Source organism: Rousettus aegyptiacus, unplaced genomic scaffold (genome assembly GCF_014176215.1).
Source record: "Rousettus aegyptiacus isolate mRouAeg1 unplaced genomic scaffold, mRouAeg1.p scaffold_m13_p_13, whole genome shotgun sequence".
Taxonomy (NCBI): domain Eukaryota; kingdom Metazoa; phylum Chordata; class Mammalia; order Chiroptera; family Pteropodidae; genus Rousettus; species Rousettus aegyptiacus.
In genome coordinates, this window is record NW_023416288.1 from 49472865 (window position 1) to 49500181 (window position 27317).

Genomic DNA, 27317 nt, shown 5'->3' on the forward strand with positions numbered 1-27317 from the left:
GACGGTGCGCAGAGTGCATCCCCCCACCCTGGGGTGCCCGTAGTAACACGTCGGCCGCTGACCTCTGCGTCATTCTATCGGTGTTCTCGGCTGACTCTAGAGGTCCCTGGGTGTCCAGGGAGTGTAGAGCGCTGGTTCTAGGGGAAGAAGACAAAAATCGCCTGGGGAAGTTTTTCAAACACACGCACGTGCCTTGCAACCCACCCAGCTTTCCCAGGCGGGTCAGAGCTCCAGGGACAGGAGCCTCGTATATCTGAGGAAAAAACTCCCCAGTGATTCTGATACGGTCCCCCTATTCAACGATTGAGAACTACGGGTATGGAGGTCCGGCCGCTTACCGAGGCTGGACCGCAGGCCCATCTCCCCCAAAGAGTCTTCTTCACTGCATGCCAGACTAACTTGCCTAAGGCATCCACCGCACAGCCCTTGAACCTCTGCTTATTTATTTCTTCCGTGCAATTATTTGCGTAGCTGCCTCCCCCTACTGGGCTGTGACTGCTTTTTGGGTAGTGACTCTGTGTCATTCATCCGTCCCCCCTTCCCCTTCGAATGCCTGGCATGAAGAAGTGCCATTATTATGATAAATAATAAATCGACTTGAACTTGGGAAGTGGTGGGGAGCTGTAAATTGATGGATCTGGGGTGGAACTGGGGGAGACAATGTGCCAGGAGTAGTTTGAGGTTGGCTGCGTGTATGGCAGGGATCCTAATGTGAGGATGGGGAAATATTGAGGTGAGTGAGGTTGAGGAGAGATCAGAGGAAACCCCTCATAAGCCATCTCCGCAGATGTCTCAGAGAGAGTATGGAAAATTCCTAGCCCCTCTACAGTGCGTAATTCCATTCTGGGCACTAGGATGATACCGCTAGAAGGGGCAAATCTTGTCTTCATAGCTCTGCCTTCTGATCAGGGATAAACTATGCAAGTCCTGGACTAGAATGACAGTTCCCCTCCCAGGAAGGAGGCACAGAAGGACAAACAGACATACTGGGCTCAAATTTTGTGGGCAGTTCTATGATTGCCTCCACGCTCCTCCAGTGACACTCTGGGAAGCACCCTGTTCCTCTCGCCATGTCTTGGATACTGGCCAGTAGAGGCCAAAGCCTTGGAGGCCTGACACCTGGGTGACTGAGTCAGCACCCCAGGCATGGGCTTCAGTAGGAAACCTGGTGACTCAAGGCCTCAAGAATGGCGTTGGGCAAGCCACCTGACCAGCTGCTTGGGCCTCCTCCTCTGCCTTATTGCAATGGCAATAAGGAACACAGCTCGGTCGGCTCATTCCTGGGTACCTAAATTAGCCTTCCAAACCCCAGACCTCCAGCTCCCCTGTGCTGGTTCAGCCCTAATGTTTCTCAGGGGACTCAAGAAACTGGATGAGGACTTGGGGGAGAGGATTTCAATTACGGAGGATAAAGAATTATACATAATGGAACTTCCCAGGAACCCCTTTTCTACTCTAAGCTCCAAAACTCACTTCTCACATCCAAGAGAGTTGCCTCTCCATTCTTCCCTTCTCTCCCCAGCAGGCTGCAAAGTCGGGAAGTCTCTCCTCTTCCCTTCCTAGTACTGTCAGACAAACGAAACAGGCAGCCCTCTCCTTCCTTCCTTCCTTCCTTCCTTCCTTCCTTCCTTCCTTCCTTCCTTCCTTCCTTCCTTCTTTTTCTTTCCTTTCTTTCATCCTGTTTTTGGTCTTAAAGCATTTCTCTATTGATCACTGTGTGTGCCTGTCTCTCTCGTGTGTATGTGTGTCTCTTATGTATAAGTGTCTCGTGTGTGTGTGTGTGTGTGTGTGTGTGTAAGGAGGGAAGACGAGAGATTTTAATAAATCAAAGATTTAACATCTAGTGCCCATAGACCTATAATCTTTCGATAGGGTTTTCTTTTTTACTTTTGTTATTTTGGCTGCTACTCTCCGGCATCCCCTGTAAATCCACTTGAGGTCTGAAGCTGGGACAATAGGTGTCTCTTCTGGCTGCTCTTCAGCATCTGCCTCTCTAGCTGACACCTCTCCGAGGCATGGAGGCGGGGCCCTGAGAGCTTTGGCCAAAGGTTGCCCTGGAAGGGGGTGTGAGTGCTTAGGTGACTGGGAGCTGGGACGCCTGGGGCCGGCCCCAACTGAGTCACTGTGCTGTTGTTGTCCCCATTCTGTTGAAGTCCCTTCTCAGCTCCCCAGACCTCTGTGGAAACAGCAGCAGCTCCCATCCTTACAAGCTCTCGGGAGAAAGCGCCAGCCGGATGGTGAGGCGAGTGGGTTGGGGGGGGAGCAGGGGGAGGCTGGGGCTGTGGGGAGACCTGGGGCCTGGATCGATGCCCCTCCTCCCCGTGCCACTGCCTCCTCTTCCTCCTCCCCCGTGTCGGAGGCCTGGGGGAGGGAGGGTCTCCATCTTCTCTCTGTCCCCTGCTCCTCACACGAGAAGTGTGCCTTCCTCAGTTCCTCCTCTGGCCCTGGGGTCCCCCTGCCCAGTGGCACAGGCCCCAGGGGGTTCTCAGCCTTGCCACAGTGCCCTTTCCACCCAAGCCACACCCCCAACACAGGGTGGGTGTGTGATGACTCCCATCTCTGCTCCCCCCTCCTGGGGTTCCCATTCCACCCCACCCCTCGCCTCGGCGACACCCCCTCCTTCATGCCGACGCCCCCAGGACAATCCTGGGCTGCGGATAGGCCCTCTGATCCCTGAGCAGGATTATGAGCGGCTTGGGGACTGTGACCCCGAGGGGTCCCAGGAGTCACCCATCCATGGGGAGGAGCAGCAGCCCCTGCTTCATGTGCCCGAAGGGCTCCGAGGTGAGCATGTGGGCGTGGGACTGTGGGGGCAGTGGGCGGTGGAGGGCCTGAGGGTTGAGGCAGTGGGTTGAGGCTGTGACCTCACTGAGATGACAGCTGAGTGCCGACGCTTTCTCTTCTGTGCCCAGGCTCCTGGCACCACATCCAGAACCTGGACTGCTTCTTCACCAAGATATCCTTTGTGCCGGGCCTGGCAGGGGTGGCACGGGAGGGCCCTTCGGGGCTGGCCCTGTTCTTGGCAGGGGGCGCTCTGAGGGTTCAGTGGGTTGGGAGAGTGGTTGTGGGGGGGACAGCCCATCATGCCTCAGGCTTATTTCTTGACGCACCTGCCACATCTACAGCTACCACCAGAGGAACGGCTTTGCCTGTATCCTGCTGGAGGATGTCTTCCAGCTGGGGTGAGATGCTTGTCCCGGTAGTGCCTGCTCCTTCTAGTCCACCCAGCCCCACCCCCATGGCGGCCCAGGGGCCCAGCCTTGTGGGGAGGAAGACCCGCACTGGCCTGGGGCCTGGGCCGAAGCCCTCCCAGCCATCAGGCGTGATTATCGCACTCTCTGCTGTCTCAGACAATTTGTGTTTATCGTCGCCTTCACGACCTTCCTCCTTCGCTGCGTGGATTACGATGTTCTCTTTGCCAACCAACCAAATAACCGGACAAGACCTGGGCTGCCTCACAGCAAGGTGACCTTGTCGGATGCCATCCTGCCTTCGTCCCAGTGTGCTCAGCGGTGAGTGACAACCGGTGGGGGAAGCGGGTAGGAAAGACAAGCAGATGAGAGCCACCTCCACCTTTTGCCCCCCGGGGTAGATCAGTGGTTCTCCAAGGTTTGGGTCTGAGACCACCTTTTATACACTTAACATTGATTGAGAACCCCAGAGCTTTGTTTACGAAAGTCATATCTGTGTTTACTTTATTAGCGATTAAAGCTGATCACGGCTTTAAACCCTAAGAATGCACAAGCACGCATTCCACGTGACGTCACACAGCCTCTGGAAAATTACCCTGTACACTTGCGAGAGAATAAAAATGAAACTGACAGAAAATATTCGTATTACCTGAACAGTTTTGACCTTGCAGACATTTGCAAGGGTCTCGGGGACCCCCAGGACCCACACTTTGAGAACCGCTGGTCTTGATGGATCCCGTCCGTCTTTCCCACTGCTCCCCAAGTCCTATCCCCCTCTCCGTGGGAGGGTCCCACTTCCTCACGCCACCTTCCCCCCCACCTGCGCCCCCAGGATCCACTCCAGCCACCTGCTGGTTTTCCTCCTGATCCTGGCTGCAGCCTTCTGGCTGGTCCAGTTGCTTCGCTCAGTCTGCAACCTCTTCAGCTTCTGGGACATCCAGGTGTTTTACAGGGAGGCCCTGCACATCCCGCCGGTGAGCTGGGCATGTGTGTCTGTGTGGAGGGGTGCCGTGTCAGGGGGCAGAGGACAGGGGAAGAGTGGGGGCTGTACAGACGGAAGGGCTCACCTGGAAAGCAGGCAGAAGGCCTCACTGACACCTACCCTGGACCCCCGAGCATGTTAGAGGTGGGGTACCACCACTTGTAAACCACGGGCCTCAAATCCACCAGAGGCCTAGTTGATTTAGATGAGTTAGAGACGATGACCTGTAGTCACGTGCTTGTGGTATTTAGAGGAGGGGTGGTCATCTGGCTTTTACAGGGCAGGAGGAATTCGGGTGGGCTGGGAAGGACAGCAGGCGGGCGGCAGCCCCGGCCTCAACGCAGGCAGGGGCAGCAGGGAGTGTCCGTGGGCAGCGCTGGGTGTTCAGGCCCTGCCGGGTGCTGCCACTCTCCTTCCTGGCTTCACCGCCTATTGTGGTCACCCACTGCACGGGCCCCTTCCCTGTCCCCAGTCTCGCTTTGCCCTTCCTTCCACCTGTCTCGCTCATGTGCCTCGCTCTGCAAGTCAGTTCTTTAAGGCACTGCTGCTCCGTGGCCGCCTTCTGCGGCTGGCTTCCCTTGCTCCACTGAGAAGTCCACAGCCTCTGCCGCCCTCCTGCGCAGCCGAGGAGAGTTCTAGAAAGCCCCCTTGGGTAGGGGAGCACTAGGCATAGTGTAGGGAGGATCCGGAGGGCCAGGCAGAGGCAGGGGAGCGCAGGAGTTAGACCACTGCTCACCCTTCTCTTTCTCCTTCTTTCTTTTTCCTCGTGCCCTATTCCTTCCAGGGGAAGGGGAGACCCTGGGATGGACTGGAGAGGCTGGCCCAGAGGGACTTGGCTAAGCCGGACTGGGGAAGCTGGGTGAAACGGGGCTGAAAGGAGGTTTGCAGATGAGATCCCAGTGCGATCCGACAGCCCCCCACCCCAGAGGTGGACACAACCAGTGTCTTAGGAAGGTCACTGGGGTGGGGGGGAGCGGAGTGGAGGAATGAGATGGGGTGGGGATCTCAAAGCATCCTGGGACAAGAGACGTGAGGCTTCAGGGCTGACGTTGGCAGGCTGCCGAGTGTCTTCTATGTGTCGGACGGGGTAGGGGCGCTCAGGGAAATCTACTCGTAAGGATCTAAGATCAGATACCTGAAGAGTTTAACTTATGAGGTGTCGCTGGGAAGCACATGACTCATGACCTCAGGAGAGGCAGGGCCATGAGGGACACAGTTCAGAAGAGGATGAAAGGAAGTGTCCCCTGGTTAGTGACATGCTTAGGGAGGGTAGGAATCAGAAGGTGACAGCTGTCCCGCCTGAGGGCCACTGGTGATGTCGGTGGGGAGGGGGCACTAAGAGACGTAGCTCTGGTCATGGTGAGTTCGGGCATCACCGTGCGGTGGAGTCCAGGTCGCTGGCGCTCACTTGTCCCCTGTCCCCAGGAGGAGCTCAGCTCAGTCCCCTGGGCCGAGGTGCAGTCGCGCCTCCTGGCGCTGCAGAGGAGCGGGGGGCTGTGCGTGCAGCCGCGGCCGCTCACGGAGCTGGACGTCCATCACCGCATCCTGCGCTACACCAACTACCAGGTGGCGCTGGCCAACAAGGGCCTGCTGCCGGCCCGCTGCGCGCTGCCCTGGGGAGGCGACGCGGCCTTCCTCAGCCGCGGCCTGGCGCTCAACGTCGACCTGCTCCTCTTCCGCGGCCCCTTCTCGCTCTTCCGCGGGGGCTGGGAGCTGCCCGACGCCTACAAGCGCAGCGACCAGCGGGGCGCTCTGGCCGCGCGCTGGCGGCGCACGGTGCTGCTGCTGGCCGCCGTGAACCTGGCGCTGAGCCCGCTGGTGCTGGCCTGGCAGGTGCTGTACGCCTTCTACAGCCACGTGGAGCTGCTGCGGCGAGAGCCGGGCGCGCTGGGCGCGCGCCGCTGGTCCCGCCTGGCCCGCCTGCAGCTGCGCCACTTCAACGAGCTGCCGCACGAGCTGCGCGCGCGCCTGGCCCGCGCCTACCGCCCCGCCGCCGCCTTCCTGCGCGCCGCGGCGCCCCCCGCGCCCCTGCTGGCGCTGCTGGCCCGCCAGGCCGTCTTCTTCGCGGGCGCGCTCTTCGCCGCTCTGCTGGTGCTCACCGTCTACGACGAGGACGTTCTCGCCGTGGAGCACGTGCTCACGGCCATGACCGCGCTCGGAGTCACGGCCACCGTGGCCAGGTGCGGCGGAAGCTGCTCGCGGTGGGCGGTGGGGAGGCATTCCTCGGCCCTGGGGCTGAGCCCCCCCGCCCCCCGCGATCCTGACCCCTCCCACCGCGGGTACCCCTGGCCTTGCCTCCCTTTCGCACATCGCGCTAACCGCAGGCCCCTTTGCTGCCCCGACCCCGCCCTCCAGGTCTTTCGTTCCGGACGAGCAGTGCCAAGGCCGTTCCCCGCAGCTCCTGCTGCAGTCGGCCTTGGCCCACATGCATTACCTGCCGGACGAGCCTGGCGCTGCGGGCAAGGCCAGCGCTTACCGGCAGATGGCGCGTCTGTTGCAATACCGAGCGGTGAGGGTCGGGACCCCAACTGGGGTCTGCTCCAGGAGGAGCTGTGCGGCCCGCGGCGTCTGGGAAAGGGCGTGGACAGCCGGCTCGGGGCTGGCTATCCTGAGAACCGGGAATGACTGGGTTGGAAGTGTCCTGCCCTGGGCAGAGTCCCCGGAGGCCTCTTGGTCCTGATCTCGGCGCCGCACCCTCAGCAACCCCTTCTCGGCCTCCCCCTGCTTCCCCAGGTCTCCCTCCTGGAGGAGATGCTGTCCCCCCTCCTCACCCCGCTGTTTCTGCTCTTCTGGTTTCGCCCTCGTGCCCTGGAGATTATTGATTTTTTCCATCACTTTACTGTGGATGTGGCCGGGGTTGGCGACATCTGTTCCTTTGCCCTTATGGATGTGAAGCGCCATGGCCACCCTCAGGTCAGAGTCCCTCCCTGGGTGTGCGGGGAGGTGGTTAGATAGGGCTTTGCCCCCAGCTCCATCACTTGCCACCTGTGACCTGAAGCTAATCACCGTCTTGCTCCTTGACGTCCTCATCTGTCGAGTGAGGACAGTGACCATAGCCAGCGCGCAGGGCTTACATGAGATGATGTGTGTACAACCCCAGCACCAGTAAACGGGAGCGAAGGCCACCCGCGGGGCCGAGAAACGAGCCGGTCAGTGCATGGGGCTGGAGTAAGGCCCGGCTCGGGTCCCAGGGGCACAGGCTGGCAGAGCGCTGCGCCCACACTGTCCTCCAGTGCTGGGTGTGGCCTGGCCCTGCTCTGCTCTTTGGGGTGATCTCCGGCAAGTCCCTGCCGTGGCTTCCACTCTCGCACCTGGAAACGGGCTCGTGTTTCCGGTCCCCTCCCCGCCGAGGCTCCCTCCGCGGCCGCACAAGCAGTGTCCACAGCTTTTGTTTTTCTCTTAGTGGCTCTCGGAGGGGCAGACCGAGGCCTCGCTGTCCCAGCGTGCGGAGGACGGAAAGACCGAGCTCTCCCTGATGAGGTTCTCCCTGGTGCACCCACAATGGCGCCCCCCCGGGCACAGCTCCAGGTTCCTGGGGCACCTTCGGGGCCGGGTGCAACAAGACGCGGCCGCCTGGGGTGCCACCTCGGTGCGCAGCCCCCCCACGCCCGGGGTGCTTAGCGACTCGTCCTCGCCACTGGTGAGCCGCAGCCTGGCTGCCCCCATGTCTCCCTCCGCCTCGCCTTGACACTGACCTGCGCACTCACCGGCCCGGCCTGCTCTCTCACCTCTCTATCCTCTCTCCTGACCCCCTCTTCTCCTGCCTCCAGCCGGAAGCCTTCCTGGCCAACCTCTTGGTGCACCCCCTCTTGCCCCCACGAGACCTGAGCCCCACGGCCCCCTGCCCAGCTGCAGCCACTGCCAGCCTCTTGGCCTCCATTTCCCGAATTGCCCAGGACCCCAGGTCAGCCGTGGGGATCTGAGACGCAGGGGAGCCGGGGCGGTGAGGCTGATCCTCCGGGAGGAGGGTGCAGGGCGCAGGGGCCCCGGGGGTGATTAGGAAGTGGAGGTTCACCTGGCCCTCCTATGGGGTGCAGGGGGGCATGCCTTCGATCTGTGGTACCCTCTGTTCCAGCTGTGTGTCCCCGGGAGGCACGGGGGGCCAGAAGCTAGCCCAGCTCCCGGAGCTCGCTTCTGCCGAGATGAGCCTCCATGCCATCTACCTGCACCAGGTGAGTAGAGAGGCGCCGAAAAGCAAAATGTGGGGAGAGCAGCACAAAATGGAGGCGGGGTAACGTGGAGGAGTAAGGAAGTACCCAACAGGAGCTGGGGGGGAGGTCGCAAAACCCTCCGCCGCCCGCGCTGCGCGGGGCAGGAGGGAGCCCTCATTCCTCTTTCCCTTTAGCTCCATCAGCAGCAGCAGCAGGAACTGTGGGGCGAGGCCTCCTCGCTGTCCAGGGCCTGGTCCAGCCCCCCACAGACACTCTCGCCTGATGACGAGAAGCCATCCTGGTCAAGCGATGGTGAGGCGGGCGAGGTGTGCAGGGGACAGACCCGGCAGACGGCGGGTGTCACCGCACTGCCCAGCTGACAGCTTTTCCCGTCAGGTTCCAGTCCCGCCTCCAGCCCCAGACAGCAGTGGAGAACCCAGAGGGCGCAGAGTCTGTTCCCTGAACAGTCTCAGGAGACCACAGACACCCAGAAGGAGCCTGGCCAGGCCCCGGGCACTGACTGAGAAGACGCCTTGGGGTCAGTACTGTCTAAATGAGGCGGGGGGAGGGACAGGGGGATGAACAGGCAATCGGGCGGAGCCAGCCTTGGGGGAATGGGAACAGCTGTGGCATTCGGGGTGAGTGGGCGGTCACCTCTGGCACCCAAACCTCTGGACTGCCTGCCAAGAGCCTTCTCCTCTCCCAGGTTCCTCAGCTTCTCCAGCCACAGGAGACTGGATGAGGTGGAGTGGCAGAGCCCACCGAATCCTCTTTAGGGACCCCTCCCCAGATGCTTTAGTTGGGCAAGACTTGGGGGTCAATGACGAACTCGCCCCAGAGAACACAGAAAGGGTAGGAGAGGAGACGCCAAAGGCATCTATCTAGAAACAAGTCTTGGAGACAATTGCCCCATGGAAGGGAGAAGGGGACACCCCCCCCCCCCCCAACTAGCCGTCCTGGAGCGGGTGCCTGGGACGAAGTCCCCGGATATCCTCAGGGTGGGGGCAGGGTCAAGGGGGAGGCCAAGCTAAGTGTGAAGGAAACAGTGCGGGACAGGACCTGAGACGCACTTAGTCCTTTGGTTCCCGTGGGACTTGTGGAGGGGGCCGCAGGGACCTGCGAGTGGAAAGTCTAGCGAGGGCTGATGTTTTCGGAGTTCGGCGTTGCTATGACGTCGGAGGAAGTGGGTGTGGCTCCTCATCCTGTCTGAAACAAGCAGTAAAGGCTGCTCGCCGCCGCGTTGCACGTCTCCGTGACCTTGGTCTCTGGCATCTCCGTTCCTGGCAGCTGAGGGAGGCGCCTACTTCTCCCTCAAGAGCAAGGGAACAGCGCCGGGGAACTGCCTGGGACTGGCTGGCAGCCGCGGTTCTAGAGCGCCAGGCCAGAGTGCAGCGTGCAGGATGGGACTCACTGCCCGAGAGTTACCACCCCCCATATGCGCAAGTTGAGACAGTGCTCGTTGCTCTATGATTTTAATCCACGGGGCTGGGTTAGGCATCTCAGGAGCTCCCATGACATCTGGTTCAGTCTCTTATGAATTCTTCAGTAATAAATATTTGAATGATTTGGAGATTAGGTTTCAAGATAAGATGACTCCTGAGGGAGGTAAGGGAAATCTAAAATTCACCTAAAGGGTACAGAAGGGGTGGGCAGCAGGCCCCGGAATACCACTGCCGGGAGGCGCCTTCCAGTGTTAGGCGGGGGCGGGGGCGGGGAGCGAGGCCTGGAAAGACAAAGGCAGTTCGCCCATTCCCAGGGGTTAGGCGAGTCTCCGCAGACTGGACGGACGTGGGAAGGCACCTCAGGAGGGGAGGGCGAGGTGGCAGGTCACGGGAGGCCGACAGGAGAGGAGCAGCGCCACAGTGGACTGACGGTGGCTCTCCTGGAGCTGGGGCGGAAAGCGAGCAGGAGGGCTCTCAGGGGCCGGGGGTGTCTGAGCCGGGCGGGTCGAACGACCAGGGCACTGCGCCCCGCAGATGCCGCTCCTGCAAGGAAAAGCTCTGGGTGCGAATGCGGCTTGTCACCTCCTGGGTGCGTAGCGTGAGCCCGAAAATGTCCTCGTGATAGCGTTGCTGATCCTGCGGAGAAAAAAGAATGATCAGAACCCAAGCCAGAGATGCTCCCGAGAGCATGCCCCGCCCCTGCCAGGACCCCGCCCCCCGGGCCCCTCCCGCCCCTGGGCACCCGCAGCACGCCGATGACGTCTCCGGCCTCATCCAGCTCCATGTCGCCCTCTGTCGCCAGTATGCGCTGCACTGTCTGCAGGACGCTGGTTGCCATGGTGACATCGCCGCAGACAAACATGTGGCCTCGTTCGAGGCACAGCACGCGGTGCACCTCGGCGGCCAGCTCTGTCCGCAGGATGTCCTGTACGTAGGTCTGAGGGGAGGCGGGGTCAGGGGCGAGCCCGGAGGGGCGCGGGCGGGAGGGGAGGGCGGGCTCCGGGTGTGAGGATGCCGGCGCGCCAGGTAGAGCTTAAGTGAGCTGGCGTGGGGTCTAGGGAGGTGGAGCGAGTCTGGGGCGGGGTTCGGGTGAGGGTGCCTGATACCCAGAGGGGCCTCGGGCGCTCGTGGGAAGAGTGAGAGCGGGTGGGAGCCAAGGGGCGGGGCGGAGGGTGTGCGCGGCGGGAGCGCCTCGGTCCTTCCCACGTCCCTAGTTTCAGGTTACCCCTGAGCCCTCAGGGTCCCGCACCTTACGGCTGCCGGGTTCCCGGGAGAAGGCGGTGAGGACGCGGCCAAACACTCCGCGCTGCTGCGCGTCCTGCACCTCGTCGCGGTAGAGGTGGTCCAGCTGGGAGCATCGGCAGCCGAACACCAAGGTCATAGGGGCGGGCTGCAGCCCTGCAAGGAGCGCGACAAGATCCCTCGCTCGCCGCAGCCCTGGCCACACCTTGCTTTTGGCTACTTTTGCCTAGGCAGACGGCCCACCCTTTGGGGCAGAAACCACCATTCCGGCAGGGCGCAGGGCGCACTTCTCAGAACCCCTGCCGGCACCTGGTTTACAGAGAAGCCCCCGCTCGCAGGAGGTCGCGCCTTTCCTCGAGTGGAATGGTCACCGGTGGTGCTGGAATGCGGGGCTTCTGACTCGGAATTCCATGCCTTTCCACCGTCTAACACTGCAGTTCTGGGGCTCCATCTGGTCCCTGCCCTGCTCCACCCCAGAAGCTCCCACACCTTCAGATCCCACACTTCCTGCCTTCCTCTCGGTCACAGCCCCATCTACCAGCTGCCCTGGCTGGGCACCTGGTGCCCAACCTGAGCATCGTGCAGCTTCCCTTGGACACACCTAGGTGAGCTCGGGCACAGTCCAGAGTCCGCCCGGGGCATTTGTCGTCCACGTCCCAGCGACATCCTCTCCAGACTTCTGGTTCCCTTTGCCCTTAATCCAGTCCGACACTGTGCCCAGCACCAGGAAGCCATACCTACAGGGCACTGCCCTGGCCTCGAGGCCCTCCCCTCCCCTTGGTCTAGGCTTTTCACCTCTGTAGCCCATTCCTGGCCCTCTTTCCAACCTGGCTCCTGCATCCCAGCCCCGCCCTTGGTGTGGCTGCTTCCCCCCTTCCAGTCGTCCCCAGCCTCACCTTTGCTCTCAATGTCATGTAGCCGCTCCTGCCAGAAGCCCCGGAAGGGGGCGATGCCAGTGCCTGGGCCCACCAGGATGCAGGGCAAGCTGGGGTCTGGTGGCAGCCGGAAGGAGGGAGCCCTAGCAAAGAGACAGCCCGTCAGACCCCCCTTTGCTGCCCCAGCTCCCCTTTCTTAGCAGTCTTCGGTGGGGCGGAAGGAGGACTCGGCTTCTGTTGACAGCTGAGTGTCCAGTTTGCAGTAAGCACGATGTGTTTATTAGAGAACTCTGCTAGCAGGCGGAAGCTCCCTGGATCTGCGGTTTCCAGAAGCGCCTGCAGGTCACATCCCAGCCCTGTCTCTGGGAGCCACAGCTTCAGGCCAGGACCCTGCGTCCAAATTGGTTCAAGGCCAAAAACTCAGCCAGAGCTCTGAAGTGGCTTAGCGGGACGCCCCGGCCTTGACGTGGTCAGCGGGTCTTCCTTGCTCCCAGTCACGCCCCTCACCAAAGCTTCCACCTCACCCTGTGCAACCCCACGGCGCCTCCAGCTGTCCCGGCCAGACACTCTCTCCTTGGTCCCCCTTCCACCGCCACCCCCCGCGGTGCTCACTCACCCCCTGATGAAGCAGGGTACCGGGTTTCCGGCCTTGAGCTGGCTCAGCCACGTGGAGCAGACGCCGTAGTGCAGGGGGCCCAGCCCATCTGGTTGGGGGCCAGAGGGGGCCAGTGAGGGGCCCATCCCAGGGTCGCTTCATGGCCCCGGCCCCGCCCCACCTCCCGGACTCACCCTGGGTCCTGTAGGCCAGCACGGCCACTGTGAGGTGGATCTCTCCGGGGTGGGCGCTGGGCGCCGAGCTGACCGAGTAGTACCGGGGCTGGAGCAGGGGCAGCTGGGTGAGGAGCAGCGCGGCAGGCAGAGCCACCGACGGAAACTGCTCCAGCACCTCCAGCAGCGTGGGGCAGCGGAACCACTTCCACTCCTCGTAGCGCCGGGGGTCCTGGTGGGGGCGGGGGGCGGGGGCTTGGGATCTCTTAGCTCTGCCTGCCCACCTCCCTTCTTGACCCCTCCCGAGCCCGGGCTTCTCCTCGGTTCAGGCCAACAGACATTTCCCCATCACCACCTCTGTGCCCAGCGCTTTAAGACCTCAGCTTTGCGGAGATGAATTAGTCTGAATTAGTCACTGGAGCTGGCCCTGGAGCCCCGGTGCGTGCAGCTAGGTGGGCTCCTCTCCCCCAGCCCGTCCGGCCTCTCTGGGCCCGCCTCCCTCCAGGGTGGCCCCCAACCTGGCTGAGGGTCTCCAGCTCCTGCTGTTCCCCGGGCTCTTCAGCCAGGGTGCTGAGCAGTTGAAGGAGTCGGGGGCTGGGCGGGGAAGTGATGTCCAGGAAGAAGGTGAGAGCCTGGCGCAGGGTGCATGGGGGCAGCCGGGGGTCCCGCACCCAGCCCGGGGGAGGGCCACCTGCGGGCGGTGCACAGGGGAGCTCTGAGGGAGGGGCCACACCAGAACTGCCTCGTCTGGGGTGACGACTGCTTCTTGGGGGCACGTGGGGACCGACCATGCCTCGTGGCATTTTATTTGTGACCTTGACCTTGAAACAGTGGTGGTGGGCTTGTCTGGACAGCTCCCGTGTGTTCGGGGCCTCCTCCGCCTCTCCCCCACCCTACCTATTTCAACCCCGGGCACTGGTGCGGCAGGAGGCGGACCCCACGCCAGCCACAGGGCAGGCCAGGCTGCTGGGGGAGCCTTTGGGAGGAACCAGAGGGAGGAGACAGCCTCTTGGGGCTGTGCGGGGACAGGTTCCCAGATGGGAACCGTACTCTGTGGCACAGACAGCGTGAGTGGATACGGCAACCCTCTGCCAGGTCCTGAACCCAGGGGACCCTGGGACGATGGGGACGGAGCAGGCTCCCACCGGGGCGCCCAGATCACGCCCCCTCACCAGGGCTGCCCTTCTCCAGCTGCTCCACTGCCAAGGTGTCCCCTGGTGGCGGCAGGTCCTCCACGCGGCTCAGCAGCGCCTCCACGAGGCCGGGCCGGTTGGGCGGGCAGATGCCTATGTGGTCGCCTGGCTGGTACTGGAGCCCCTCCTTGCCTCCGGTGTCCAGGCGCACGAGGATGGTAGCCCGACTGCGGGTGGGGGAGGGGCCGTTACAGCGGGGGCAGGAGGCAGACCGTGGGGGGAGGGGGTGCCGTGTCTGGGGAATGAGGTGGGCACAGGTGACAGGGGTGTCTTGCTCACGTGGACTTGCTGCTCTGCAGGTTTTCCACTGAGAGGACCGTGGCCTGGAAAATCTTTCGTCTGTGCACATACATCAGGCCTGGGGGCAAATGAGACTGAGCCTGAGCCAGGGAGCCGGTGTCCCTGGGAGTTGGTCCTGGGGCCTTGGAGAGTCCAGCAGGCCCGCGGGGTCGGGGGAGAGGTCAGGGCCACACCTGGCAGCAGCTGGAGGCACTCATCCTGGGCCGTCAGCCGGTACCTCTGGCGCTTCCAGCTCCGTTTGGGGCTGAATATGTCCTGGGCGGCGGCCTTGGCGTCCTCGCCCACGCAGAAGGTCTCACAGGAGGCCTGAGGGGCAAGGTGGTGAGGGCCGAGGAGCTCGGGGGGGCCTCATGTGGGAGGCGGAGCTGGGCCTGTTGGGTCCCCAGTTGCCGCCTCCCATTCCTGGGGCTGTGGGAGCAGAGGGGCCCGGGAGCGGGAGGCGCCATCCGAGGCTCACAGACGACTGTGACATCAGCAGCCATAGTGGCAGGAGGGAGACTGGGATGGAAATGGGGACGGAGCCTGTGGCACCTCGTTCTCCAGCCCACGTCGTGTCTAGCCATCCGTTCGCATGCGCTTGTGTCTCATCCGCTCGTTACTTAATCTGGGGAGTTAGTCTCGTGCCCCGAGGAGCACAGTGCTCGGGCACACGGTAGCATCTAGTGAATGAGTCTGCTGTTCTACGTATTCAGACCTGCATTCAAACTGACTCCTACACTTATCGGTACAGTGCCTCAGTTTCCCCATCTTTACACCTCATTAAGTTCCAGGGAAGCCGAAATGAGATACTTTATGCAAAGCTCTTATTAGCTGCTGGAGTGAGGCCATGGAGGGGTCTTTGGCACGTCTGCCCTCCCCTGCACTGGGCACAGGGGGCTGGAGGGGTCCCCCAGGGGCCAGGCCCTGGGAGGGTGCGTATTTTATTTGTTTCTGCTCAGGCACAAGTTGCAAACCGCTGGGCCAGTCCCCGGCTTGAGTCTCTGGCTTGTCCGCGCCGGGTTGCTCCCTGCCCGCTCGCCCCACATCGCCGGTTCTGTTAATCTTTCTTTTGTGCATGTAAAGTCTTACATCTCTTCCTTCCTTCCTCGGCCCCCTCCCTTCCTTCCTTCCCCCACCGCTACCGCCCTGGTCAGCTCAGCGCCTTCCTGCTTCCAGCTGGAAGCTCCTCCAGCTGACCCCGCAGGCTAGGGAGGCCCCGAAACCTCACGCTGCGCCCCTTCTTCTCCTGTCCCATTCCTGACTTGTAGGTGCTTCTCTTTGTCCAGATTCTTTGGTCTCCCTCTCCTCCCAGTTTGGACCAGTTTCTCCAGCCTGACCTCCTCCTCCTCCCCAGCAAACCCTCCTCCTGGGGTGCCTTCCTCTCCATCAGTCCAGACCTGCTGAGCTCAAGCTGGGGAACCCCAGCGGGGTCTGAACAGTGTCAGGACTGAGACAACAAGCCCCTTCGGGTCCAGGCACAGTCCCCAGACCAGGCAGAGCTGCCTCTGGAGGAAACCCGGGCTTATAAAGTCACAGCCCTGAGACCTGCCCCTCCTTGCAGGACCCCTTCCAGTCCAAGCACTACCCCAAGCCTGTCTGGCCTCCGGCTTCCTGGAGTTTCGGTGTGGCCGCCGCTCCAGCTCTCTGTCCAGCCCTGTCTCCATCCTTCGCCTCTCCCTCCATCCTGCCCTTCCCTGATCCCCTCCCTCTGTGCACCCGCCGAGGCTCCCGCCTGCCAGGGCCCTCCCTGCCTGCTCTCTTCTGCCTGGGCGAGGCGCCTCCTGTGTTGTAAGGGCAATGTTGTCCCCTGCGCAGGACTGAGCCAAGATGAGGGTGGGTTCGGGAAGGAAGAGGAAGGGACCAGACAACTGGACAGAACTGGGGTGGTGGCGAGGCCCCGAGTCTCAGTGTTGCAGGTGTCGCTGGGGAGGTGTCCAGGCTGGAGTGAGTCAGAGCTGGGGCTGGAAGGCCTGTCAGGACAGGCCGAGGGTCTCACCTGGAAGGCAGCCTGGGCCCAGCCGCGGAAGGCCTCCTCCTGGCCGCACAGCTCGTCGCCCTGGCCCAGCTGCAGGAGCCGCTCCCCACCCAGCTCTTCCAGCCGCGTGTCCACCGCACGAGCAAAGGCGCAGAAGTGGGGGTACGCCCGGGAGCCCAGCCCGAACACGCAGAACCTGGGGGGCAGGCAGCCGTCACGGGAGCCCACCCCGTCCCGGCCCACGTGTGCCCCGGGAGCTTGGCCCCCACGCACAACGCCCCGCGCTGCCGCCCAGACCTGAGGGTCCCCAGGGCCCCGGCGCTGTCCGTGTTACTGGACGCCTTTCTCTTCCGCCGCCAGGAGGACACGAGGGGGTCTGAGCAGGAGACGCTGTTGAAGCGGATTTTGTAACTCCTGGGGAAAGAGGACAAAGACAGGGGCGTCACGGGGCTGGAGACATGGAGCAGGCCCACACACAGCTAGGGGACAGCTTTAGGGTCTCTGCCTTGGGGGCAGCAGGTCCTTCCCTGGGGCTAGGCTTCGCTCTCAGAGCAGGCTTGGGTAGGGGCCAGGGCCCGTGTCCTGGGGCTCTCTGGGCCTCCGGCTCTGCTCTGCCTCCCCTCCCCTCTCTGAAGGCGACCTCACGACTCACTGGCCTCTTAGAGTCCTGGGGACTGCGAGTGGGCAGGCCTCAGGGAAGAGGGCAGTGGCGCCCTGGCCTGCCCCATCCGCCCTCCAGCTTGTCGGAGACTCGGCGGGAGGGTGGGGGACTCTTCACACCTCCTTCTCTCTGTGTCCCCACATGCCTCACTGGCCCCACCTGCCCGAAGCTCCCGCCCAGCCCTCTCGCCCGGCTCACCTGTGCTGCTCGGGCCGAGGGGAGCTGTTGTAGGGGCCGGACATCTCCATCAGGGCCGCTGCGAAACTCTGAGGGGGGAGCGTTGGTATCACCGTTAGTTTCATTTCAAACTCTACAGAAGGTGGAAACTGTACCGGGCTGACCCTTATTATTATTTATAACTTTTAACTTGTTTCGAAAATTTCAAAAAAGGTATCAGCTTTTTGAAAACATTCCAGAAGGCTGTAAAGTAATAAGAAAGAGAATCTGCTCGAATCTTCCCTCCAATCTTACGAGCCAGGGCATGGCCGGTATTGACAGGTGTTGATTCTCCAGACCTTTCCTGTCGTACCTATACATATATCTATATTTATAGTTTTTTAAAAAACGAAAAATGGGGCCAGACTGTATTCATCTGCTTTTCGTCACTAGTCTATCATGGGACCTCCTCCCAGGTCAGCATGTTACGACCAGCCTCGTTCTTTTGAATAGCTATGCTGTACCCCGTCACACTGAGAACATCTGGGTGGTCCAGGCCCAAGGCTCAGACAGGTGTGCGTGCCGGCACCCTCATTTACATATTTCTGCATCCTCATTTGCATATTTCAGAGGGTGGTCTTGGGAGTGGAGCTGCTGAGTCAGAGGACTACAAAGCCTGATGGCAGAGGAGGGCTCTTTCTGCACTCCTGTCGACACTGGGTGTTGTTGGTCCTTAACGTTCCAGCCAGTTTGGCAGGTGGAAAACAGTGCCCGGCCTCCCTGCTCTGCCCTGATCACTGACATCTTCCAGAAGGCCGAGCCACGTCACGTGCCGCCACGGAAACAGAACTACACAGAAGCACCTTCGCAGAAAAAACAAAACGTGGCCAGCCCACCACATCCAGCCTTAACCGCAGGCGTATTCGGGTGGGGTGGGGGGGTCTTCGGGAGTCACCATAATTGGCATGCACTATCTTAATTTTATTTTTTGCGCATTTTGTTGAAGTGTAACGCACAGACGGAAAAGCACACATATCATGAATATACAGCTTTCTAGATTTTCGCAAACTGAACAGGCCCGCGTCATCAGAGTCCCCTTAAGAAACATCACCGGCACCCTAGAAGTCACCTGCCTGCCTCCTCCCAGTCACTAACGCCACCCCGAGGGGTACCAATCGCTCTCCTGAGTAAAACCACGATTCTCTTTGCCTGTTTCTGAACTTCATACGAACTGACTCCCATGGTCTGTATTTTTTTGTGCTTGGCTTCCTTACACTCTAAATTATGTTTGAGACTCATCCATACTGCTGCGTGGTTGTAATTCATTCACCCTCATTGCTGTATCGTGTTTGAATATACCACAATTTTAAAATCCAGTCTACTGTTAATAAGTCATCTGAGTTGTTTCCGGTGCGGCATCGTGAACAATGCTGCTGTAAATATTCTCGTTCATGCCTTTAGTGCATATACACCATTTTCTTGGGGTGTATTCCTGGGTTTGCTCCATTTAAAAAAATTGTGGGTAAACTTTACGTACATTGAAATACACAGAATTTAAGGATGCAGTTCAATCCATTTGGCTGTTTAGCAGTTAAACAAATATTAAATGTACATCTAACCCGATGACCCAGCAATTCCACTCCTAAGTATTTTTCCAAGAGAAATGAAAACATAAGCCCACAAAAGCCTCGCACAAGAATGCTCATAACGGCTTTACACATAATAGCCGAACACTGGAACCAGCCCAAGTGTGCGTCCACAGGAGAGTGGAGAAATACACTGGGCGTAGTCACACAGCGAGGCTGCTCCGCATGGGACAGGAGCACTCTACCCCTCGAAAGCAGGCTGAGCGAAAGGAGCCAGAATACCTAATGCTCCCCTTTCTAGAACGTCCTAGAGCAGGCAAAGCTGACCCAGGTGACAAAGTCAGAATGGTGGCTGCTTCTGGTGGGGACATTAGCTGTGAAGGGGACCAATTGACTGGGCGAATTGGCAAGGGAACTTTCCAGGGTGACAGAAATGTTCTAGGTCTTGAAAGGGTTGTGGGTCCCATGGGTGTAAATACTTTTATACTAAACGAAAGCGAGTGATTCTATTTTTCTTTAAGAGGCGGATCAGATTGGGGACTGAGATGGGCAGCAAGGCCGGGGAGAAGGCTCACGTCAGGATTCCGCTTTGGGTGCTCAGGAAGCAGGAGCACATACGGGCTCCGGCCGCGAATGGAGACAGAGCAGCTTGAAAGAGAATGGTTAACAATAAAGGACCGCGTGGCGGTATTTTAGTTTGTTTGTTTAAGATTTGTTCAGAAAGTGAAGTTGCCTAATCTCTGTTGACCTCTGAGCAGGGCCCTTTTCTTTTGTTAAGAGGAAAAAGCAGAAATTGCGTGCCGAGCGGGGTATTCCTGTTTTTCTCATTTGTCAATGCCCAAGAGCGGTGTGACAGAAGTGCCCTTAGCAGGTGAGCACGTGCACCAGCAGTGGAGGTGGCCCGGGGACACGGTCAAGCAGTATGTGTGCTGGGGCAGCCGTGGGTGGGCCTGGGGGACTCATGGCATCTACGATTCCATCAGGGGGTGGGGGGCCTGCCCAGCCCCTCCGGTGTAGTGTGTGCCCCCAAGCCCCGTGGCCCCTTTCCTGCAGGCCTCACCTCTCCGTTTTCTGGGGGATCCCCATTCCCAAATGTGCTGGTCACTACCAACACCAGCGTCTCGTGCTCGAGGAACACCACGTCATATTCATCCATGCACAGGACCTGTGGGTGAGGAGGACAGACGTCCTGGGGACTGGGGTTCTTCTCACTCTGTCCCCTCCCTCCTCACACCCCCTGCAGGGCTGGACTCAGGCCCCAACATGCTCCCTGACTGCCCATGGATCCCCAGGATCCTCGCAGGCCCTGACTTGTGACCCTCTCCTGTCCTCCAGGGTGCATCTGAGGATGCGAATGTACCCCACACCCACCCCAGACCCCTGCCGCTCTGCGCTCAGCCCTACCCGGGGGTCGAAAGCCTTTCGGAAGAGCCTCCCCAGCTGCTGTGCGTAGCTCTGCGCCCGGCCGGTCTCAGAGCCATACAGGATTGTGGCCTTCACACGCTTGGCCATCACGGTGCCCATGAGTGAGGCAGAGATCTTCACCGCACTGCGGGCAGGGGTGGGTGAGGGCAATCAGGCACATGGAGCTGGGCCTCCCCCAAGTGCACGGGCCAAGCAGGGTCTTGGGGGCACTCAGTGGTGGGTGCGGAGGGCTGGTGCCCAGACCACCGGTGGGGCTGGCCCCCCCGGTTGGGGGAAGGGCAGCATTCCCAGGGCACCTACTTGGCCACTTCCTTAAAGGTCTTTTTCCTGGTGATGCCGGCACCCCTGGCTGTGCTCCCCTTCCAAGGATCCGGCTACAGGGAGTGAGGAGGGCGGAAGGGGAGGCGAGTCAAGAAAACGAAAGTTTAGAGGCTGCTTAGTCAGAGCAGGTCTTGGCAGGCAAGGCCAGTGGGGGTGGGTACCTGGTAGCGAAAGGCAGGGGACAGGAAATAGTTGACCATCTCCTGATGGAAGACAGGGGTGAGGCTGCCCGAGATGGGGGGCACGATCCAGGCCCAGTCGGCAGGGCAGCCCCCCCTCGCCTTCTGCTCGTTCTCCAGGTGCTTCATGAAGGAGGAGGTGGCCGCATGGTGGTCCACAATGGTCACTTTGGCCAGCTGGGGAGAGGGGGTCGGGATGGGCTTAGACTCCGCCTACGGGCCCTACCCTTGTCACCCCAAACCCTACTGTGCTCCGTGTCACCTCAAACCTAACAAATACTATGTTCTCATCAACCCGCGTCACCCCCTAACTGCAGCTCACAGCTCAGCACGCGCCCCCAGCCCAAGATCCGAAACTCTCGAGACCCCGGAGCGGCACTCAGCAGGCACCGTTTCCCCCAAGCTGCCGTGCTCGGCATGCCCTCAGTCCCGGAACTAGCGTTCCTAGGCTCCGGCGGGTCCCGCACACTTCAGTGGCCCCCAGAATTACTGAGCATGCACTCGGCAGCTGTGCGCCTAGCACACACAGGCCCCCACGCTGCAGCTCCTGGAATGGGACGGGCCGGCCGTGTCCCCAGAACTGCAGGCCCCATGCGCCCCACGGTGGTTGGACTGAGGAACTCCTGCTGCCGTCTCCAAATCCTGCCCCCGTCCCTAAGTGCCACCTCCCTTCTCACCCCGGGCCCCACGTCCCCGGCCCGTCTGCCCCCTGCACCTGGTAACTGTGCAGCACGGCCAAGTTGATTTCCACAGCTGCCTTGTCTTTCCACAGGGACGAGGACGTCCGGGTGTCCAGGTCCATGCAGACGGCCACATCCTGGGGGCAGGAGAGCGTGGCATTGGTAGGCACGGGGTGGCCGGGAGTGGATGGAGAGCACCTTTGTCTCCAACTCATGCGTGGAGGGAGGGAGGGTGGTGGGTGGCCTCGGGAGGCCTCACTTGTCTGCAAAAGCGCGGCAGAGCAGAAGGGGACCCTGGGCCAGTCGCTTCTCAAGCCTGGGCCTTAATTTCTCATCTCTAAAATGGCTCTTAACATTTTTGAGGGCAAAGTCTGCTTTGAGAATCTGATGAAAGCTATAGGCCTATAGATCCTATCTCCAGAAAGATATATATACACTTGACCCTGGAACAATGTGGGTTTGAACTGCGCGGGGCCACTTACAGGCTGGGTCCCCAACCGACCCTTGCAGTTCAAGCCTCCCTTGCTCAAGAGGCAACTGCATTCACGCACGCACCCCCTCTGCCCCCCGTTGCTCCAGCCTGGGTGCTCCCAAGGCCCTCCCCCAAAGTCCTAGCGTGGGAGGAGGCCCGGATTCTCCCCTTGCTGACGCTCTGTGGAGCTGCTTGCCGGTCGGAGGCCCCCGCCCGCCGTCCCCGCTGGGGGGCGCTCACCTCCAGGATGTTGTAGCGGTGCGGGTCGCACAGGTTCCGCGAGCCGATCTCGGTGCTCGTGTACCAGCCGCTGAAGGGCGCCGCGGGGAACTCCAGGCCCCCGATCTCCAGCAGCATGTTGGACACGGCCGGGAGGGCATACCAGCGCAGGCCCAGGGCCGCGAACCACTCCAGCCTGCGGCCGCCGGGCGCGCGGTCAGGCCTCGCGCGAGGCCGGGCCCGCCCGCCGCCCCCGCGGCAGCCCGCTCTCCCACCTGACCCAGTCCCCCTCGTGCTCACGTGGGGTGCTCCAGGGGCACCTCGAGGACCAGCTCGGGGGGCAGAGTGAAGAGTTCTGGGGGCTCGTCCGGGGCCTGGAGCAGCAGGGGCAGCACGTCGAAGCGGCCGTTTCCCGGGGTCCAGCCGTGCTGGATGCAGAGCTGCGGGAGGCAGGGCGGGAGGCGGGTCTCAGGGACCCCTGCGTCGGTCGCCTCCCATCCTTCGTCCCGGCGAGGGACCCCTCGCCCTGCTTTCTGACCCCTCCCCGCAGAGGCCTCACTGACCGCTTCCCGCTACTCGGCCTCTGCGCGCCCACCTCGGTGATTTCCACGTTGGCCGGGTCCCCGCGCACGGAGCCGTCCTGCTGCCGGTAGCCCGCGTAGCGCACCAGCTGGCTGTTCCAGATGCGGAAGTCCCCGCGGCCCGGGGCGCGTTGGGGGAACACTGTGATTGCCGAGCTGCCGCGAGAGTGGGGAGCTGGTCAGAGCCCCAGCTACTCTGCGAGGAGGGGGAGGGGTTGGCCCGGCGGGTTCGGACACTCACCGGATGTTGCCCTTGTTGGTGGAGTACTTGATGTGGCTGCAGATGTAGGTGAACATCTCCTGCGCAGAGCTGCAATCACGGGCGTCAAACACCTGAGCCGGCGAGGCAGGGGGACAGCAGGGAGATGGGGACTTGAGGCCAGCCCCAGAAGGCAAGGAAGGCAGGGGAGACTTCCTAGGCTGGGGTGTCGCTCGCTGTGGGCCCTGGTTCTTTCTCTTCTGGGGAGGCCCCCTGACCATCTGACCCCTTCCTGTCCTGCACGCCACACCCGGAGAGCCTGGTCTGCTCTTATCTCCAGCCTACAAAAGCTGACTCCGTGCCTGGCACGCAGGACGAACCCAGTCACTGTCAAACCGATGCCTGGGGAAGGGCCCCGACTGATGCGGAGGCCACCCAGAGGTATGGGTGCTGAGCTCCCTGTATCCATGGTGCTTAAGCCTCAGCCCTTCCACGCCCCAGCCGGGTCAGTCATCTGACTCTCCTGGAACACAGTGACCATGGAAAGGGAGGGTGGCTGCACTGGATGGCCTTCGGGGACTCTGCCCATCCTGGCATTTTGGCGCTAGGAGGAGCCGTCTTGACTGGCTGAGTGGAGGCCCCAGCAGGAGGCTGGGAGGTCCCTTTCCTGCCTTCGGGAGGAGGAGACTCGTGTTAGAGATAGGGCAGGAGGTGGCAGCGGCTGGCCCGGGGCCAAGCGAGAGATGGAGCCTTGAGTGGAGTCAAATATAGATGCTCTGATGGGTTCAGAGCTGAGCTGGAGCCTTGAACAACTTAGAGGGCTTTGCTAGCCAGCGTCAGACGGGATTATCCTTATTATCTGAGACTCCTTTGGATTTACAGAGCATGTGGCTTTATTCTAAATTCTTCAGTGATCAGTTACAATAAGGAGGCCAAGGTCATGGATTGGTTACCCTGTGGGCCAGCTTTCCCCTCTTAGCGTCACAGGCTGTTCCAGTAGCCCAGGCTGGCTCCGAGTCACATGGCGGGGCACGGAGGGTGGGGGGCTGAGGTGCTGGGGGACTGGGAGGGAGCGTTTGGGGCGAGGGGCCTGGACTGGGCAAGCAGCAGTCAGGGGCCTTTTCCAGAAGGCTACTCCTGTTTCTGACAATACCCCCATAGGGACAAAAGTTCAGCTGTCCTCGCAGATGAGGTACATTGGGGTGTCCTTCTGTAAGGCACTGCCATGGGGCTTCACGACCAGGTATTAATGGCCAGGTGTTAGCTACATGCTGGTCGCTAGGGAAACGGGCAGGGATCTCTCTACTGCTCAGGACCCCCAGGGACGCCTCAGAGGGCCACACCCCTCCTCTCCTCTTTTGCGACTCCCACCCCATTCTGGGAGCCTGCTAGCCAGCCACACCTGCAGCTTCCCCCACTGGATCCGGCCCACGCAGCGGGGAGCGTTGCGCCAGGCCTGCTTGGCCCCGAACACTAGCTCGCTCTCCTGAAGCTGGTAGGTGCCTGTGGCCGCCACCTGGGCTTCCACCTCCTCAAGCCGCTGCTCGTGGGCCTGGGAGCCGCTCCTGCGAAGGACAGGGGAGCAGAAGGGCGCCTTGTGGGTGTTGGGGAGGCCCCCCCCCATGCTCCCTGAGGGGGCTGGGGGAAAGCCCGTGGGTGCTGAGCTCAGGCTCCGTGTGGGTGGTGTCAGGACGGGGGCTGGGGAAGGACAAGGGTGGGCGTGGGTGTCAGGTCCGGGTCATACCGCTTGATGGCGCTGTAGTACTGGTTGATGAAGTCCCTGGCCTGGCTCAGCAGCTGCTCGGGGGGTGGGGGGCCCTGGGACGGCCGGCCCTGCAGTTTCCGTGGAAATACCAGGGAGCCCAGGCAGCGTCTTGGGGTGCAGGGTCCGTCCTGGATCGCAGTGGGGGACAGAGGTGGAGAGAGCAGGGAGCACAAAGGTCAGGATCAGGTCAGGGGGCAGGCGCCAGGGTCAGGGTGCAGGCGCCAGGGTCAGGGGGCAGGCGTCAGGGTCAGGGGGCAGGCGCCAGGGTCGGGGGAGGGCAGAGGAGGGTGTGTCCGGTGAGGTGGGAATTCAGGGCAAGGGCCAAGACTGGAAACGGGGGTGAGGGTGGGCTGGGTTAGGGCAGGACTCCGGCAGAACTTGGGGCAAGAGCTGGAAGCTGATTGTCCCCAAAGTCCCCTGCACGTCCCTTAGCTCCCCTGGTTCTTCCCAGTCTTGTCTCCCAGCCAGTTCAGGAGGAACTGCCCCCAACTTATGATGGGGGGCTCCCGCCTTACCTGCTGTGCCTGGGCACTCAGGGTGTCGTAGGTGATGCTCCCCACCTCCCAGTTCTTCACGCGCGGGAACTTGGGCCCCTCTGGGGACCGGGTGGGCGGGGGGCTGTTGAGAGCCGGGGTGGGGTCATGGGGATGGAATGTGTTTCCTTTTGGGCGTACCCCAGAGACCCTTCTGACAGCGTTAATAATCCCAATGATTTGTCACTCGCTTGCTTACATTTTCTCTCCCCTCATGACCTTAGCAGGCAGGCGATATCTGCATCCCATTTGCAGACGAGGCACCTGAGGCTCAGAGAAGTTAAGTATCTTGCCAGAGGCTACACAGATAGAGCTGGTCCCTTCCACGCCCAGGCCAGCCTGACTCCTTCCCAGGCCTCCTGATGCTCAGCCAGGCCCAGTGCTATCGGGGCTGTGGTCCTGAGCCCGAGTCCCTGGCCCAAGGCTGGGTCCTCATCCCTGTGCAGGGCCCACCTCGCCTCTTCTGGACGTGGGGTGTCCAGCTTCCAAAACTGTGATGAGCCCTACCTTGAGGAGTTAGAGGCTCCAGCCTGAGCCCAGCGGGGACTCCTCTGCCCAGATTTCCCTCCCCACTCCCACCCCTCCGGACAGTAGCCATCGTGTGAAGGGAAGCCTCGGAGGCCTTATCACTTCCTCCCAGAGCCGCCAGGCCAGCCTCTGGGAGGAAGGGAGGGCCTCGGGCCCCCAGAGCGCCTGTGCGGAGCCCTTCCCCAGCTGCCCTGCCTGGCCTGGCACCCCACCTGGCCTCCCACCGCGGTGGCCTTCCTCTCTCCAGGAACCTCTGCCCTAAGGAGGCCCCTTCTGGGGGCGGCGGCTGCCGGGTTAGTTTTGGGATATGTGGCCATTAGGACGGGCCTGGGGCAGGGCGTAGGGCTAGCAAGGCTAGCTGCTGCGTCTCCTCAGCTCCCACCCCAATCCTTCTCAGCTCCTCCCACCGGCAGGAGCGGGGTCTCCTGCCCCAGCTCTCCCCTTTCGGTGAGACCGTCCTCTCCTTTCTCTCTCCTAGAACTATCCCCCCAGCTCCTTTCTTCTGTTAGATAATCATCGCCGTTTGTGGAATGTTTGCTGTGGGCTCGAAACTTACGACCCCAGGGAGTAAGTGCGCTAAGTCCCTATTTTATATAAACCAAGGCTCAGAGAGGTTAAGCAACTTGCTCAAGGTCAAACAGCTCTTGGTGGAAAAGCAGCGTTCAAACCCTGGCCATTCAAACCTGGTAAGCTGGCCCCCTTACTGCCGACTGCCACCTGTCGCCTGCTGGCCCTGCCCCTGGTCTGCTGTCTGAGCCTGATCATCCCATTCTGTCCACACCGACAGCATTTTTTGCATTGGCGACCTGGCCCTCCAGGGTGGGCTGCAGACCCCAGCCCTTCCAAGCTCTGAGCTTCAGGCCTCGACACCCGCCTCCCTCCCCTGCCACTTGCTTCTGGCCACCGAGGCCCTCACCTGTGGCCTGGCTCAGGCAGGGGTGCAGGTGCTGGCGTCCAGCTGGGCTCAGACACCGGGGAGGCTGGGCCCTGCTTGCTGCACAGCCCGAGGCCCAGCCCCAGCCCCAGGCCGCAGGGCGGCCCAGGGTCTTGGCCCACGCTCTTCATGTTGCCCATGTCAGCCTCGCTTCAGCTCTGCCGCTCTGAGCAGAGCCCGGGCCTTTTCCTTAGGAAGGGGAGGGGGCTCTCCGGTGCTGGCCCTCGCCCCGCCCCTGTCCCACACACAATGGGACAGGAACAAGGCAGCTGGGAGGTTCTACAGCCTCGGCTCCACGCCCGCAGGCCCAGAGGGAGGGGAGCCGGACGCTGGGGTTCCGTTCCAAGGGCTAAGCTTGGTAAGTGGGAACCCAGGTGTCCAGCGGTGCCGTGGGCTGCGGTGCAGCAGCTGTGGTGTGGGCAGCGGCAGGGTGGGCAACTAGAGGGTCAGATAGGCCCCTCTGCGGCGTCTGACCAGGGGAGGCCGTCCACCTGGCCCTCGCTGGCCACACCCTGAGGGCTTGGGCAGAAAGTGAGGACTGCGTCAGTAGGAAGGGATGAGTCCCAGACTGTGTGTGACCACAGGGACTTCCGGGGTTGCCCCAAGCTCTCTTCATTACTCCCCTAATATCTAAGCCCCCCCACCCCTGCTTTCGAGGGTCCTTTTGGGTTCTCAGAAATACAGGCCCAGCGGGGATGCAGTGACACTTTGTCCTTGAGTCTGGCATTAGGGCATCCCTTCCCCTCCCAGCCCCAATTTCCTGGAACCCCCGCCCCCCAGTGACTCAAGTGGGGGACACAAAATCGCAGGAAGCTGCCATTTAGGACCTCCACCCCCACTCTGTCATTCAGTGACGCATGCATCCCTGGGGGCAGTAGGTCAGCAGATAGAGGAGCCGTCAGGGCTGAGGCAGGGACTGCCCACTGGGGAGAGCCTGGAGCCCAAGCAAGAGTGTGGGAATAGGGAAACTACAGTTCCCA

General features: G+C 61.5%; 2 protein-coding genes across 3 annotated transcripts; one reads left to right on the forward strand and one right to left on the reverse strand.

Moving 5' to 3' along the window:
• ATG9B (autophagy related 9B) lies at positions 1-9894 on the forward strand. The gene is made up of 14 exons (XM_016163970.2): positions 1-2784; positions 2913-2956; positions 3118-3182; positions 3351-3512; positions 4024-4165; positions 5599-6353; positions 6529-6682; positions 6907-7086; positions 7577-7813; positions 7944-8077; positions 8249-8345; positions 8519-8636; positions 8721-8862; positions 9031-9894. The coding sequence occupies exons 1-13, from the start codon at positions 2235-2237 to the stop codon at positions 8846-8848; spliced, it is 2766 nt and encodes a 921-aa protein (XP_016019456.2). The 5' UTR covers positions 1-2234; the 3' UTR covers positions 8849-8862; positions 9031-9894.
• On the reverse strand, positions 9781-26477 carry NOS3 (nitric oxide synthase 3). Of its 2 annotated transcripts, XM_016163968.2 has the most exons (26): positions 26320-26477; positions 24858-24960; positions 24322-24470; positions 23980-24142; positions 22620-22711; positions 22393-22534; positions 22098-22237; positions 21819-21993; positions 21142-21243; positions 20409-20603; positions 20227-20300; positions 19906-20050; positions 19562-19666; positions 16958-17025; positions 16396-16512; positions 16120-16294; positions 14318-14450; positions 14124-14202; positions 13824-14011; positions 13170-13342; positions 12673-12883; positions 12500-12587; positions 11905-12026; positions 11016-11164; positions 10509-10703; positions 9781-10402 (listed from the first exon to the last, which is right to left on the reverse strand). In XM_016163968.2, exons 1-26 carry the CDS (start codon positions 26475-26477, stop codon positions 10241-10243), a joined length of 3603 nt encoding a protein of 1200 aa, XP_016019454.2. In that variant the 3' UTR covers positions 9781-10240. The 2 variants fall into 2 exon arrangements, with proteins under 2 accessions (XP_016019454.2, XP_016019455.2); XM_016163969.2 differs by lacking the exons at positions 24322-24470; positions 24858-24960; positions 26320-26477 and having other exon boundaries at positions 22620-22688; positions 23980-24089.
• Positions 26478-27317: the final 840 nt, after the last annotated feature.

Excerpts from the sequence above, each read along its gene's own strand:
- ATG9B (XM_016163970.2), top strand. The coding sequence starts at position 2,235 with ATGGTGAGGCGAGTGGGTTGGGGGGGGAGCAGGGGGAGGCTGGGGCTG. Across the intron at positions 2,785-2,912 it reads TGTGCCCGAAGGGCTCCGAG|GCTCCTGGCACCACATCCAG; the intron begins GTGAGCATGTGG and ends TTCTGTGCCCAG. Across the intron at positions 4,166-5,598 it reads AGGCCCTGCACATCCCGCCG|GAGGAGCTCAGCTCAGTCCC; the intron begins GTGAGCTGGGCA and ends CCCTGTCCCCAG.
- NOS3 (XM_016163968.2), bottom strand. The coding sequence starts at position 26,477 with ATGGGCAACATGAAGAGCGTGGGCCAAGACCCTGGGCCGCCCTGCGGC. Across the intron at positions 22,238-22,392 it reads CCAACGTGGAAATCACCGAG|CTCTGCATCCAGCACGGCTG; the intron begins GTGGGCGCGCAG and ends TGCCTCCCGCAG. Across the intron at positions 20,604-21,141 it reads CCGTGCTGCACAGTTACCAG|CTGGCCAAAGTGACCATTGT; the intron begins GTGCAGGGGGCA and ends CCCTCTCCCCAG.